The sequence below is a fragment of the Onychostruthus taczanowskii genome, unplaced genomic scaffold (genome assembly GCF_017590055.1).
Source record: "Onychostruthus taczanowskii isolate IOZ18803 unplaced genomic scaffold, ASM1759005v1 scaffold51, whole genome shotgun sequence".
NCBI classification, from domain to species: domain Eukaryota; kingdom Metazoa; phylum Chordata; class Aves; order Passeriformes; family Passeridae; genus Onychostruthus; species Onychostruthus taczanowskii.
In genome coordinates this window covers 6,234,137-6,244,395 of record NW_024502680.1, presented here as the reverse complement: position 1 = coordinate 6,244,395, position 10,259 = coordinate 6,234,137, and the positions used below count along the sequence as shown (strand labels likewise).

General features: G+C 54.9%; 2 protein-coding genes across 2 annotated transcripts in view; both read right to left on the bottom strand.

Annotated features, from left to right (window-relative positions):
- Window positions 1-197: 197 nt before the first annotated feature.
- AIRE (autoimmune regulator) lies at window positions 198-4,096 on the bottom strand. Its single transcript, XM_041416191.1, has 13 exons — window positions 4,038-4,096; window positions 3,323-3,506; window positions 3,064-3,238; window positions 2,817-2,969; window positions 2,651-2,722; window positions 2,433-2,546; window positions 2,202-2,314; window positions 1,966-2,043; window positions 1,560-1,675; window positions 1,280-1,489; window positions 1,094-1,190; window positions 777-845; window positions 198-612 (listed from the first exon to the last, which is right to left on the bottom strand). Coding segments are annotated over exons 1-13 (1,464 nt in total). The 5' UTR covers window positions 4,040-4,096; the 3' UTR covers window positions 198-531.
- A 2,309-nt stretch (window positions 4,097-6,405) lies between these two features.
- The window catches only part of LOC121342090, a 4,083-nt gene continuing 229 nt past the window's right edge, over window positions 6,406-10,259 (bottom strand). The window contains exon 2 of the mRNA XM_041416212.1: window positions 6,406-9,894. Coding sequence (XP_041272146.1) covers window positions 9,013-9,861 — 849 coding nt within the window. The 5' untranslated portion in view covers window positions 9,862-9,894 and the 3' untranslated portion in view covers window positions 6,406-9,012. The remainder of the gene's footprint in view (window positions 9,895-10,259) is intronic.

The following is a 10,259-nucleotide window of genomic DNA, read 5'->3' as shown; positions in this document are numbered from 1 at the left end:
CCGGGTGCTGTAGGCATCTTTTGCCTCCCTCTAGGGGACATGTGATAGATGTCTCTCTGAGTCCCTTTTGTTTTTGGGGTTTTTTATTCTTTTTTTTTTTGTTTCTTAGTTTTAATAGTAATTTTTTTTCTGATCTCACGGTTACTATATTGTGGTTTTATTTGTTCCGGTGTGTTTTTGGTTTTTTTTTTTTCATTCGTAATTTTTTGGCTTTTTTTCTTATATTTTGTCCATATTAGTTTTTTTCTCATCTCTTGCTTATTATGTTCTTTTAAATTCACCTTATTCTTTTTTCTCTGCTGTTTTTTTTTATGTACATTTTCACACATGTGGTTTTTCTTTGTTGATTGTCACTGATGTGGCCTGCCATTTTCCTCTCCATGCCATTTTGGGATGTTTTGTTGTCCGTCAGTGTTGTATTCTGTGACTTTCTTATGCTCTCGTTGTTCCTTTTTTCGTCTTATTTTACATGTCTCTCAGAGGCTGCTTTTTCATGGCTTGCCACGCGGAGTTTGGTGCTTGGTCTGTGCGCTAGGCGAGGTGCCCCTGTGTTTCTGCGAGCGGCCGTGCCATGGTCTGGAACGCCCAGTGCAAGATCCCATCCCATGTGCTCTGTGGGACAGCCCGACGTGTTAATTTTCTATTCCCATCTCACCTCCTTTCCCTCTTCCAGGCACATGCTGCCTGATCCACAGCCCCATGTCACCCTGTGCCCACAGCAGCGATATGGTCCCCTTTGCATGGAATTGGCCTGTTGGTGTCACACGCAGTCTTACCTCACCTAGCAGCGCATCAAGCTCCTCCCGGCTCAGCACAGGGTCACTGCCTAGGGCTGCATCCTCCGCCTGTGCATGGAGAGATGTCCTGCCAGCTCCCTTGCTGCCCTCAGCCTGTTCACCTTTTGCTGTGGGTTGCTAACCATGTTCAGTCCTTTACCTGGTGTGGGCCCAGGTCGTGCTTCCCCAGTACAGCTTCACTAATTTGCCTCCATGTGGTGTCAGCCCGTCCCTCACCCTGCCTGACCCACCTCCACCTTCCTGCTCCCCTTAGGCTCTTCCCCTCCCACCCTGCTCCTGGCACTGCTTGTGCTGACCTTGGCTGCTGGAAGCAGTTGGTCTCCAGCTGCTGCGGTGGTGCCCAGACCGCCTGTGTCCAGGGTGCCCGTGCAGGACATGCATAGCAGTAGCCCCCTATACCATCAGGGGTGACACAGTCCGTCAGGGCAGAACCGTCCAGGGAGGAACTAAGGCTGAGATGTGGGGCGTGATGGGGAACTCACCTGGGGTCCCCACTGGGAGCAGGGCAGTGGTGGGGAGTGGGGATCCGGGTGCAGCAGCGGCTGCAGACGCTCCCCTCCACTCCACCCGGCTGGGTGTCCCGCGCCGCCTCCCCCAGGATCTCAGGGGGTCTCTCCACAGGCAAATCTGCCTCCAGCAGCTGGCCTGGTTCAGTCACGTTCTCCACACAGGAGCCACATCGCCAAGTGCCACTGCACAGTGGGAGCAGAGCAGTGAGGGACGGCAGGGGGCACTGGCATCCCTGTGTGCCCTGGGACTCACCTGGGGACGTGAGGCAGCGGGGGCACCAGGCAGGCAAGGTGAAAGGCCCTGGGGCAGCCGTCACAGCAGATGAGCTCACCACCATCACCGCATGCTGCACACTCATCCTCGTTCTCCTGTTCCCGGGAGAGTGGGCTGAGGGTCACTGCCACCCTCATAGGCTAAAGCCATGGCTGTGGCAAGGTGTTTCACCTCCCTTGCACTCTCTCCCTGCATCACCCACTCTGCACCAAACATGCCAATCCTTTCAGGGTGGTAAAATTGCCTGTTTCTTGGGGGTCGTAATGTGGTGAAACCCCAGTAGCTGAACCTGTGTTTCCTTGTCAAGGCCAGAACAAATGGACATGCCAAGGGAACCCAAACAATTCCTCCTAGGGCTGCGCTAGGTGTCACATCCATGGCTCACCTGGTGGGGCAGAGGGTCCTGGCTGTAGACAGTGGCTGCTTGCAGCTGGCCCTGGGAGTGCAATTGGGATTCCCTGTTCTGTTGGTGAGACAAAAAGGGGTTTGGAGAGGCACTGCTGGACACCCCCAGGCTATGGCTATGATGCCATGCAGGAACAACCCCCTGCCACAGCCTTGGCAGCTGCACAAGATGGGGGTGAAAACATATGAGGGAGGTGTTTGTACACTTCGTCATGCCTTGGGCTGCGCAGGGGGCTTCAGGCTGTGGCTTTTGCTCCTGGCCTCTGGCTCCTCGCAGGCAGTTGGGGTATATGGCTTGTCACCAGCTCTGCTGCCTGTCTTGGAGCTGCCTGCAAGAGAGGCCAGAGGCAGCTCCAGCTCCCCTTCCCCACCTCTCCCTGTCTGAGAATGGCTCCTGAATTTGGGGACTAAACTGGGCAGGAAGTGGCTGGGCTGGGCTGTACTTACCTGGGTCCAGCACATGTTTAATGAGGATGCCCTCGATGGCCCCACGGCTGACGGGCACCTCACCGCCTGCCACAGCCACCGCTCTCTGCACCGAGGCAGCCACTGCCTGGAGAGCTGCGGGCAGGGGAGTGGTTCAGTGGGGTGGGCAGGCCCCTGCCCACAGCTGTGGGCAAACAGGGCACACAGGCAAAAGCTGCCCTGGGGGTTTCGGCACTCACCGCTGGCACGAGAGGCGCGGGGGGTATCTGTGCCCTCCGGCTTCTTCACAGTCTTTGCCTTCACCAGGGGCCCTGCAGCATTGTGAGGATGGGCGTCAGGGGGCACGCCACAATACCTCAGGGACAGCACCCTGCCTCATCTCCATCCTGCTCGGGGTCTCCATACCAGGACTGGCACTGTGCCGTGGAGCGGGCTGTGCCGCCCGGGCTTTGTCCCGCTCCTCAGGGGCTTTCCTCTTGCCTTGGGGTCTGTGTGGGGCTGGTGCTGTGGGGCTTGGGGAGAGACGCCTTCCACGGCGCTGCCGCCCCAGCTCCACCTCTGCAAGAATAATAGGGAGAGGCCAGCACCCTGGCTGTCACCCCTGGCCACTGTCAGCCCCCGGGGGTGCCAGTCCCACCTGACCCCCTACTACCTCTGGGGAAGGCGCCGCGGAGAGGCCGGAGCCGGGAGTACCGCTCCAGGTTGTAGTCCTTGAAGAGGACGGCCCAGAAGTCTCGGACGGCGGCTGTGTCGCGGCCCAGCAGCCAGGTGAGCAGCGCGTGGAAAGCGCGGTGGGAGCCCTCCCGCTCCGCCCGGCTCAGCGTCTCCTGCCGGGCACAGCACGGCCCGTGGGCTGCCCTCCGGCCCCAGCCCCCACGGCACGACCGTCCTGTCCTGCTCCGCAGCCTCACCTTGAAGATGTGGTCAGGGACGACGTCGTGGTCAGCCAGGCCGTGCAGCAGTGGGAAGACGTCGTCCACTGCCATGGCGATCTCGGTGCGGTGCAGTTTCAGCAGGCGCCGCAGGTCCCCGTCGCTGCTCGGGCCCGCCATGGCCGGGAACGCTGCCGGAGCCCGCAGCCGCCCGCGCTCTCCCCTTTAATACACCCCGGCCGCGGCACCTCATTGGACTCCCGCAGCCCCACTCATCTCTGTACGAGGCCGTAACCCGAACCCGTCCCTCCCGCGCGGGCGGCGCCGCTGGGCCCGTCCCCGCGCCCTGGGCTTGAGGTCAGGCACCTCCCCAGCTCCGGGCAGCAGCCAGCGTGGGGTCGGCTGTGCCGCCGGGGAAGGACACCCAACCCGGGGGGACCAGGGAGAGGGGGTCAGTGAGGTCCTGGCGAGGGAACCCCACCTCTCTCATGTCTGCGGTCACCCACACATCTCCCAAAATTTCTGGACTTTCCGCAGGACTTGCTTCTCTCATCCAGAAACTCGTCTGCAGGAGCATGTGGGAAGTAAGGGCCCAACAGCTGGGGGTGTGATGGCAGCAAGAGAGTCAGGGTGCCTTTGAATGTGTCCTCCCCCCACACTGCCCACTTCCCTTCCCAGCATCTCTCATGGACAATGTGGTATGTCTCAAAATAGAAACACAAGGTACTGCAGGAGGAACTGTCTGGGTACTCACATAATGAATGCATTCCAGACACAGAGGAGCCAAGATGTGAATGATTTTGGGGATGTTGGTCTGCAAAAGGATATAAAATGCTTCTGGAGACTGGGCCAGTTCAGCAAACTGGTCTCCTGCAGGCCGCTTCTGTGGGACAGTAGGAAGCACACAAAGAAACTCCACGAAAGGTGTTTTGGAGTACAACTGAGGATGCTGAACGAGCAAACCTCTTGCCAGAGCCATGGCAGTGCCACGAGTGCGCCCAGGGAATACCTGGGCAGGTGCAGCCCAAAGCTCTGTGAATACCCACTCCCCAAAACTGAGCATATGGAGCTGCAAAAAGCTTGGAGCCAGGGAGAAGCTGGCTCCTTGAAAGCATCAGGCATAGAAAAGTCTGGGGGCCTGGCTGCGCTGTACCGGGTAGCTGTGAAAGAGAAAGCTCAACAGCTCCTACCCTAACTCCCAGACATTTGGATTTCCCCAGGATCAATTTCTAGCCAGCCTCCCTCTGGAGGTGTGTCTGGGCTGCTCAGCAGGCTCTGCCAGGGGTGCTGTGGCTGTGCACAGCTGTCCCCAGGCCCCGGAGCAAACACTGACCTGAGCAGCACCAGAGTGCCATGCAAGAGGGGACGCTGCTGGGTAGCACAAAGGGATACAGGGAGGAACTTTCATTGCTATGCCGTAAAAGAATGGAGCAGTATCTGCTGGCTCCAAAGCTGTGCCAGGAGGAAGCATCTGCTGTCAAGAAACTCAGGAAGAATAACAAGACAACACCCTTAGTGAGAGCAGGAAATACCCTTGCACGTGTCTGGTTAATAAATTAGTGTGGTTGCACTTGGAAAGGCTCGCCCTGCAGCTCCTTTCAGCATCCAGGGGGATTTTTCCTGTGGAGGCAGTGAGAGCCATAGGATGGGGGTAGGGCAGGTGTCATGCCGGGTTCCTGTGCCCCACACCAGGATTTCTGTGCCCAGCTCTGCCACAGTGGGGATGGCTTCACCACCACCTGTGCCATGCATCCCCCCCAGGGGAAAAAATGTGGATGTCAGGTAACAGAGGAGGTTCATCTCCCTTCCTGGAGCTCTGCCCAAGCCTGGCCACTGGTGCTGAGCACCAGCACGGTTGTGACACAGCCTCACAGGTCTGCTCCATTCTTCCCAGGAACACTTTTCCCCAGTATCCCACCTGCAGTGCCACAATTTATCACTGTCACCCTGTGTTAAGCTGTCTGGCACAGCTGGTCTAGGACGAGGCTCTGGCACTTCCCCCTGCCCACCCAGCTCCCTTGTGGGGAGGCACTGCCCAGCACTCCATGAGCCATATGCCCACAGAGTTCAGCTTGGACTTGTTTTAAATTCCAGCTTTGTGACTCTTTCTGTGCTGAGTCACAGACGTTGTTTTCCACATCCAGCCCACTCAGTAGTGCCATGATTTGCATTTTGGGTTGTTTTCTTTGTGTTCCTTCCCCTTTCTGAGAGGGGCTGGAGGCAGAGCAGTGGCCATGAGAGGCACATCCATGCTGGGAAATCAGGCTGGTGTTTCTGTACCTCACTCTGGCTGGCCTGGGCAGCTCTAAGGAACTTGTAAAAGCTGCAAAAAGGCAGCTTTTGCCTGGGGCTGGCATGTGCCCTACCTGGCTGTCAGGACCCCAGGCTGGGGTGCAGGGCTTTCAGGATGCCCTCTCCTTCCTATTGCTCCCCCTGTAGAAACCAGAAGGACTCAAGGGGTGAAGGTCTACAATGTTCCTCCCCAAATACCCAGTAGAATCAGTGACTCAGCATCCAGCACAAGTATTTCTAGCCCCCGGGATGCACCTCAGTTCCCTCCTGCAAAAGCCGTTGATGCAAACATGCCCCTTCCAGCATTTCCTCCTTTCCAATTTCCCTTCCTTGCTGAAGTCCTGTGGTGCAAACCATTGCTGTCTCTCTTGGACACAATTGATTGCCCTCATCTCAAACAACATCCCTGAACCACAGTCAGGATAGAACAGGCAGCAGTGGAACACTCATGCATGGGATCACACACACAAGGAAGGCAGGCAGGCCTCACCTTTGTCTCCAATTCCAATCCTACCACGCCTGAGGCACACAGAGTCCTCATGAAACATTGCCACCATGTGCAGAGATTCTACTCCTCTCCCCTTACCTTCAGCTGCTCCAAGTTCCAACATCTTTGAAAAAAAGGGCTCCATGTTGGTCTCTGTGCCAGATTCCCATTTCTTGCAGCTTCCCTATCACCACCCCACACGGTCTGGACAGCAGCAGTTCTGCCTGCATGCATCCCAGCTGCTCCTGCAAGGGCCTGGGAAGGAGAGCTGAAGCAGAGATTTACTTTAGCTTCAGTTTCCTCTTTCCTCCCCCTTTAGAAAGAAGAAACAAAAGCCCAGAGGTATGTTATATTAATTTATTTGGGACACACCAAAAAGGAAAGTCAACAACTGTTAACGTACAAAAGTACAGAATCCTGGGACAAGATTTACTGTCCTGATTAAAAAGGCACCATGGTCCCAAAGAGTAATCAGAATACCAGAATACATGATTTAGAAATTTTCCCCCTGTTGCAGCAGAAACAGAGCCAGGCTTTGGCTCTATCCACAGTCAAACCCAGTTAAAAAAAACCCAAATATGATTTTAATGTGATAAACTCTGCTCATCAGCCTGTACAGGATGTTGTGAAAAGAATCACAGCCTAGAAGTTGGTCAGATTTCTTTCTTGTCTTATTTTGAAAGAATGAAGGTGATTAATCACTAAATAGGTAACAAGGAAGACAGCAGAATGCTGACACCTGCGGCTTGACTTTCTGTCAGACACATCAGTTCAACTGATTCCAGCAGGCTGAGTGTGGGGCTTCTGAATGAAATGTAATTCCCTGTGGTAGACAGGAAGTCAAATTTGACAACCTTAAATTCCCTGAATCCCTGAAAATCATAAAGCACTATACAGCTGTGTTCCATATCCGAGCCAACCCAAATGGATTTGCTTTACACACAAGCATTTATACTGTCAGCTATATCTGTAATAAAAAGGGGACTTACAGCAGTTATTAAAAAACTTCTACTTTGGCGAGGTCCGAGCTTGGCTATATTCCCTGCTGAAACAGAGCTGCTGGTGTAGAGACCCAGTGAGAGGCTCAATCCAGCACCTCCGGGCTGGAAGGCAAATAGTTTAAACGTGACATAATTTGCATGGGGAGGTCAGTGAAGCATGTCAGAGAGAGGAGATGGAGGGAGGCTGCGAAGCCTCAGGCAGCAGAGGCTCAAGGGTGCTGCTACCAAACCTGTAAAACTACGAGTGGTGCAGAGCACGCGGCGGGCACTAAATACTTTGGAGCGACTTACCATGAAGAGCTTGTCAGAGACACAGAGCAAGGACCCCGGCAGTAAGGGGCACGGTCCCTGAGAAGGGACACGCAGCTCACAGATCTGTGCCAGGTGGCCGAGGCTGGAGCCTGCCCGGGCAGCCCAGCCGGGGCCGCCGTGTCCCAGGGGACCAGCAGCTGCTCTGTGTTTCATTCCTCCTTTGGCACAGGACTTCAAAGCAGTCCGAGGACTGATTCATCAAAAGTAAATAAACTGTCAAAATTATTCATACATGCATTTATTGTTAAAGGGAGCAAAAGCCAAAGAATGAAAGAGCACGAGTTAACGTCAGTAAATGATGTGCAGGACGGAAAGGAAAGAAACGGGGAAAAGCTGAGATACTGGAGTGGGAAACCAACATTCACACTGGAAGGTAAATTTTAAAACCAGGCAAGTTTGCGCTCTTTCTACCACAGATCTTTTGTGGACAAATAGAGACTTGGGGGTTTTCCATTTTCAGTGTCGTCTGGCAAGGTTTGGGCATCTCACCAGAGAGATCTCCAGCACTGGGTTTCACTGGAAGTTCAAGTCTCTCACCTTTAAAAACCAGTAAAGCAACTCTTAACTAAAAAAGTCACAGATACGTCACTGCTCAGGATGTACGTGGGCAAGAGGGTCACGCTTTGTTCAAACAACCTCCGGGTGGAAAACTACCATCTCCCCCCTGCTGGTCTACATGCACCACCTCGGGGTGGAAGAGCAAGCCCAGATCTGGGTGCCTGCTGCTGTGAACACCACAGCTACACCTGGGAAGGCTTATTCTTCCCTATGTCCTAAAAAGGCAGTATAACAGTTTATAAAATTACTCTCATCTTAAAACTAAATAATGCAATTTGCATTTTCTCCTATGTTAACCCCCTCCCCCCAAAGATAAAACATTACCACTTCATTTAGGATTCACACCCCAGATCCTAGATTAGGGACTTCATGATAAAACTCATCCAGTTATGGGAAGGTTTATCCTGATCAAGGAAACGTTGGTAAAATAGAATCTAGAATAAAACATTCAGAATCACCAATGCTTTAACAGCCAAAGCACTCCACTGTCTTCTGCTCTCTGCCTGCTCCTCAAGCATGAGAGCAGTCCCTTTCCAAAAGCACAGCATGCCTCTCCGGGGCTGGTGACACACGCTGCAAACCCACTTCCTTCCTGGCAGAAACGCCAGCTCCCGCAGGAAGAGGCCACGCATCTTTCACCCCCACTGCAGCCAGGGCTCTTCAGCACAGGGATCTTCTGTTAGCAACAAGTCCAAGTTATCACCCTGCAGAAATCCGTGTCCTGATTCACGCTGTCAGGCCGCCGCTGGCTCAGAAACGTTGAGAGACTTCCAAACCCCATGGATGCAGACAGGACCTTGGAAGAAGAGGCTTATGTGCTACGTAACCTTGGATCATCCTCTGCATTTGAGCCTTGGCATCGCTGGCTGCTGACAGCTCATCCTTCCAAATCCACATGGTTTAGTCCTTGCTGTCATTGTCATCATCCCAGCCCTCTTCCCTGGAGGCGGCATGTTCCTGAGCTCTGGCTTGAGGATCTACAACAATCACTTCCAATGGATGGTGGGATTTCAAACTTGCCTAACGTGTGCATTGCCACCTCGTACTCCAGCAGCTCTGCCCGCTCTCTGCGGCGGGCGCTAGCAGTTTTTCACCTTTTCCACAGTCTCGTAGAAGCCAGGCCTGACCCTGCGGATGCTCATCCGTATGTGCTCGCCCTCCAGGGGCAGGTCAGTGCCGCCGGCGGCCGCGGTGCAGCGGCGCTTCCGCCGGCCCCGCAGCGAGAAGGCCGGGGCGCCACCGTTCTCCTCCTCCACAGGGTACAGCTCGTCCACGCTTGTGCCCTCATCCGACTGCTCCTCGCCCTTGTACTTCATCTCCTTTGCCTTGCTGCTCTCCTTCTCTTCCCTGGCGAGCTTCCTGAAGTGCTCCAGACACTGTATCTTCTGCCTTCTCTCCATCGTCTTCAACTCCTGCTTCTCTGTGAAATCTTCGTAGTACATTTTTCTCTCATTCCTCTGATCTTCCAGAAACTTCCACTCGATGCTGGTCATTTTTATCCCACTGTACTCCTCCAGTTTATCCCTCATCTGTGTGTCTGTACAAAACACGTCAAAGAGCTTCTCTGAACTCTCGTTGAATCTGTCGGCTCGCTCGGAAAAAGCCTGGTTCTGTCTCTGCTTCCTGGTCTGGTACAATCGGGTGAACTCCTCATACATTTTGAGGATGAGTTTCTTTATGTTCTGCGTGGCAATGGTGTGCAGGTTGCAGACCAGCCAGTGTTCCTGCAGGTGCTCTGCGAGCAGCTGGGCCGCGTCCTCCTTGGAGCGCTGGGCCTGGCCGGCCCTCTTGGGCTGCAGCAGGTACAGCATGTTCTGCACCACATCCTTCTTGGTGGGCAGCACCCCCTGCGCGAAGCCCGAAGACTCCACGTACTCCACGGTCCCCAGGGTCTTCCGTGCCCTCACCTCGGTGTCCAGTGATTCCATCACTGCTTGCTAGTTCTGTGGTTACGACATAATCTAAAAGACAGCAGGAAAAGAGAATGTGTCAAACGAGGCAGTTTTTCCCCGCAGCAGAAACAAGCCGATGTAAGCCGCGCTGAGGCCAATGGGACGCGGGGCTTTGCGGCGCTCCGCCGCCGTTGGACGGCTGCGTTAGCCCAGCCCATCCCAGCCCCTGCTCCGCGAGCCTATCGCTCCTCGGAGCGACTCCCAGAGCCTAATACGGCGCGTCTGGGTGCGGGAATTCGGCTTTAATTGAGTTTTGCACTTCGCCTCGGCAATTGCAGCGGGGCAGGCACGCCGGGGCCGCAGCGCGGGCGCAGTGCCGGCCCGGCCGTGCCCTGCCCGCGGCTCCGCCCGCCTGACCCCGCGACTGTGTGGCC

Bases quoted from the DNA above. Each gene is read 5' to 3' on its own strand.
- AIRE (XM_041416191.1), bottom strand. The intron at 2,723-2,816 runs GTATGGAGACCC...ACAATGCTGCAG, and splicing joins ACGGCACAGTGCCAGTCCTG to GGCCCCTGGTGAAGGCAAAG. The intron at 1,191-1,279 runs GTGAGTTCCCCA...CTGATGGTATAG, and splicing joins GCTCCCAGTGGGGACCCCAG to GGGGCTACTGCTATGCATGT.